Source organism: Phalaenopsis equestris, unplaced genomic scaffold (assembly GCF_001263595.1).
Source record: "Phalaenopsis equestris unplaced genomic scaffold, ASM126359v1 Scaffold000852, whole genome shotgun sequence".
NCBI lineage: Eukaryota > Viridiplantae > Streptophyta > Magnoliopsida > Asparagales > Orchidaceae > Phalaenopsis > Phalaenopsis equestris.
In genome coordinates, this window is record NW_018165292.1 from 14890 (window position 1) to 19364 (window position 4475).

Sequence of the window (4475 nt, forward strand, 5' to 3'; positions counted from 1 at the left end):
AGGCGAGGAGCTTCTGTTGGCTGAGTGATGTTAGGTAATTAGCAGAGAGTGAATCTTTGTGACTTGATACGTAGCTCATTGCCTAAAATGGAGAGCCAAAAGGATGAATTAGACTTCTTGTAAAATTTTGATCCCTAATAAGGAACCATTGGGGTGTCCGTTAGATGATTGATGTTACTGAGGAGCTAAGTTTTTTCTCAAGTCTGCTCTACTAAATGGTTGATCTTCGGTTTCGAAATAATTTCTTATGGTGGTTGGCTTGTCTGTCTATCTGTTTTTTCTTGGTCTGATGGGTTCGGGCGTGGACCATTTGGGCTTTCTTTTGTCTTAATTGTTTTGGCTCGATGACTACATCCAATTGGTTTTGGTTCATACTATTACACCCGATTATTTAAGTGAGAATCATTGTATATTGCTGATGGGCTCTCTTTAATTGTATTTTTCTTTTTTCTTACTATCAAAAAATAATTGGATCTCCTCGAGATTCATGGTGGCGCATTCCCAATGTATGTGTATATATAACACTAGATATAGTAAATATTATATTATTTATTTATTAATGATTAGGTATTTTAATTAATATTAAATGACTCAAAAATTGTATGCTATTATTTATTTTTTCTCTTGGACTCTTGCTGCAGAGACTTCCAAATTCAAACTTTGACCAATTTCCACCTACTCACTTCTTTCTCTAGGAAGTGTGCTCTCAGGCGTTATGAAATTACGCCTACTCTCTCTCTCTCTCCCTCCCTTTCCTTTTTCTTCTCTTCCAACCTACCTTATGAGCCAATTTTTAAATTCGGATGAAAATGTTACTCTTATAATCCTTTAAAAGTAATAATACAGCTATATATATATATGAGAATTTAGCTATGCGATATGTAAATACATAAGAATTATGTGCTAAGTGTAAAAATTTCCCAAAAAAAGAGGGAATAATATGAATCTATTTGGCACACCCAATTTTTTTTATTTTATATATTTATAATATTTAAATCTTGAGATATTTACATACATACCACCGAATTCTTATACATATACATATCTAATATTTAAATTTTATTTAATTTTCATACAACACAAATTCTTCAAATCACATAAAAATTATCATCATTATAATTTTAAAAAATAAAATACATCTTTTTATACATATGAAAGTGGTATGTAATTAAAATTTGATGTTTAGATATGTGACATGCAAATACATCACAATTGAGGGGTACGTATGTAAATCTTTCATATACAAATATTAAAAATTTAATAGCAAATACATATGAATTATATGGCATGTATGCAAATCTTCTATAATAAATTATATAGATAAAAAAAAATTTTGCCGACCTTTCTGTCCCTCCCACCTCCCTACAATAGCAGGAAGCGGCTAGTCAAATGCAATAGCAGGAATCAGCTAGTGCTAGAAAGCTCGCTCTTTTCTCACCACCCCCTTCTTTCTCTCCTCCCACAACAAAGAAACAAAAATGATGAACGGCTACTCCAAGATCCGCCATGGCTCCATAGATCTAACATCCGAACCAAACCCTTCCTTCTTCCCAATCCTCACCGTCCCACAAAACTCCGACCTTTTCTTCTCCAAATCCGAGAATTCAAGCAGCCATGCCACAGATAATCTTCGCAGAAGCCGCTCCTCTGTTTCTCAGAGATTCAGCCATGAAGACCAAAGTCATGTCTTTGGTCTTCAGGCTGCGGTCCGAAGGGCTTTCTCCATGAGACGGACCTCCGCAATCGACAGCAGTTACTGGAGGATTCATGACGGCGGCAATGGGTTTTCGACAGAGGAGGCAGAGGAAGGGGAGAAGCAGAGGCTGGGGAGGAAGAAGGGTTGGAGAAGGAAAGGAGGGTTTTTTGGGCTATGTAAGAAATTTGTGGGGTTCTGAGGAGCTGATTGCATGAATCCAGGTGTTTTAAGTCTTATTGGTTTAAAATGGTTTCAGCTGTTTTGCTGAGTTATGGATCTAAACTCTGTAAAAAATCTATCTTTTTTTCTTATGCTGAAAGTGTTTTGCAGAGGTTGTGCGCTATTGTGAGCTCGAGTTAATAAAGCTTTGCTTCTGTTTTTTGCCCTTGCTTTAACAGTAAGAATCCTTTGTACTTTTGGGTTAAAATGGAGTTTTTTGAGTCTTTTTTTCTGTTTTTTTTTATTGTTTGGTTTTTTGTGAGATGGAAATAAAATGAGTGGATGTTATTGGATCCATTGTTGTCGGCAGGAAGATATTGAGTGAAATATATGCTCGAGGCTGAGATAGAAAATGTTTAGTTTTGGGAAGTAGAGGCTTAGTTGGGTTATTTTGAAGAATAAGAAAGGTCAAATGGAGCTAAATAATATGTGGAAAGAAATGCTTGTTTTTAAAAAAAATATTAGAGTGACTCAGTGAGTGTGAGAAGATTGAGGATGAGGCATAAGATGGTTTGGTCCTAATTGCATAATATAAATATATATATAGGGTAATATATATATATATTTTTATTTTAAAAGGGTTATTTACATACATGACACACAATTCCTATGTATCTACATTTCCAGCACCTAAATTTTACATTTTATATTGATACCGTGTAAAATTTTCACACGACATTAAAAAGATCGTGTGTTATTTGCATAAATACATAAGAATTGACTCGTATGTATGAAAATCTTCCTTTTTAAGATTGAACTTCACAAGAGGGTTAGCATCAATTTTAAATTGAGGATGAATAGCCGTGATGAATTATGTTACAAATTTGTTGTTGATTATTGAGTACTAACTCCATGAATTCATTGTATGAGTTCTTGATGTGTTTAAGGCAGAGTTAATTCTAGTTTATTTCTTTTCTATTGACATTTTGATTTTTTATTGTTGAAAAGTCCATATGTTTGGTGGCTTAAAGAAAAAAAAGACTTGTGAAGCTATTATTTTAAAAGTTGAACCTTAAAGAAAAGAAAAAAAGAAAAAAAGGTCTACGTTACATAGCACATAATTTTTTATTTACATATCAAACACATAAACTTTGATGTTTTACCTCTTTATCATTTTATATAAACTTGAAAATTAGTATTTCATTTCCTTTTGTGTTAGTAATAGTGATATTGTTGATGTGACATAATTGCTTCAAGTGCTATAATTATAAAAATAAAACTTTATGTGTTATACATGTAAATAAATAAAAATTATGGTTATATATATATAAATGCCCTTAAACAAATAATATTTGCTCTGTACACCAATAACTTAATAATTGAGGGTGAATAGCCTTAAGGAGTTATTTTGTAAAGAATTTGTAGTTGATTGTTTGATACTATTGCAAATAGTAGAATTCTATGGGATGAATTTGCCGCTTCAATACATTTGATGAATTCATGAGTTTCTCGGCTTTGTTGAGGTAGAGTTAATAATAATTCTTGATTGACTTGGTCATAATTTATCATTGATTACCACATTTTTTGGTGGCTGAATTTTAAATTATTAGCGGTCGTAATCAACGACTTATAAAGCTATTGTTTTCAAAGTTGAGCCTTGAAAAAAAAACAAAGTAGATTGACATAGATGTCACTATATATATATACATCTTTTTATATATATATATATATATATATATATATATATTAAATAAAAAAAAAAAAGAGTTACAAAAGAGCGGGGAGGCGGATCCCCGAAACTAAAAAGAAAAAACTACAGGAAACACACCCCTAGGGGTTCCCCCTCTCACATTACAACACCACACAATAAAACAAAGTACACATGTATATCCCAAAACACCAAAATTTAACCAAAAGAAAAAGTTCTCGTGTACCAAAAGCACCCCAGCAAAAGGAAAAGAGCAGAAAAAACTTGAAGCAAATGGAACTGCAATCAGGAGTGAAACCAGCATAATCTACCAAACTGCAAGCCTATAACCTCCAGACTGTAACCATCTAGTAGGGTGGGCTCCAAACCAAAACCCCATGCAGCATAAGTTTCGAAATAGCACATCTAACCCAAATAAAAACACAAAGGCAGAGAAAATAGGTAACCAGAAGAGAATTGTATGAGACGAATTCATAGGCCATAATTTCACCGTAAAATAATAGCAACAAACCGAAAGTTGAATGAGATCAGCTAGTTGTAAAATACAAGCATGATAAAATTTGGTATTTTTGTCTCCTTCACAAAATCTGGTAGTGGTTGTCTTCAATTTAAGCAAGATTTCTTGACAGGTGATGGCTTGCAAAAGGGCTTCATGAGCTGATATTAATTCAAATTTAGTGGCTAGACCATCCTCAAAGTCATTTTTCAATTTTTTTAGCATCATTTTTAGTTGTTTCTACCTTGAGATGGACATCACCAAAAATGTTCCAGTTCTAGTTGTTTAACTGAGTTGCAGAGCCCTTTGTAGTCCCCAAAGATTGTGCCAAGGGTTGTCAACCCCAGAGGGCTTCTAGACCTGTGACACCTTGATAAGCCAAAAAAATATTCAATTATATATATATATATATATAT

General features: G+C 33.2%; 1 protein-coding gene across 1 annotated transcript; it reads left to right on the plus strand.

Annotated features, from left to right (window-relative positions):
* Positions 1-1340: 1340 nt before the first annotated feature.
* LOC110031851 lies at positions 1341-2076 on the plus strand. Its single transcript, XM_020735273.1, has one exon. It carries the CDS (start codon positions 1479-1481, stop codon positions 1893-1895), a length of 417 nt encoding a protein of 138 aa, XP_020590932.1. The 5' UTR covers positions 1341-1478; the 3' UTR covers positions 1896-2076.
* The last annotated feature ends 2399 nt before the right edge of the window (positions 2077-4475 follow it).

Excerpts from the sequence above, each read along its gene's own strand:
- LOC110031851 (XM_020735273.1), top strand. The coding sequence starts at position 1,479 with ATGATGAACGGCTACTCCAAGATCCGCCATGGCTCCATAGATCTAACA.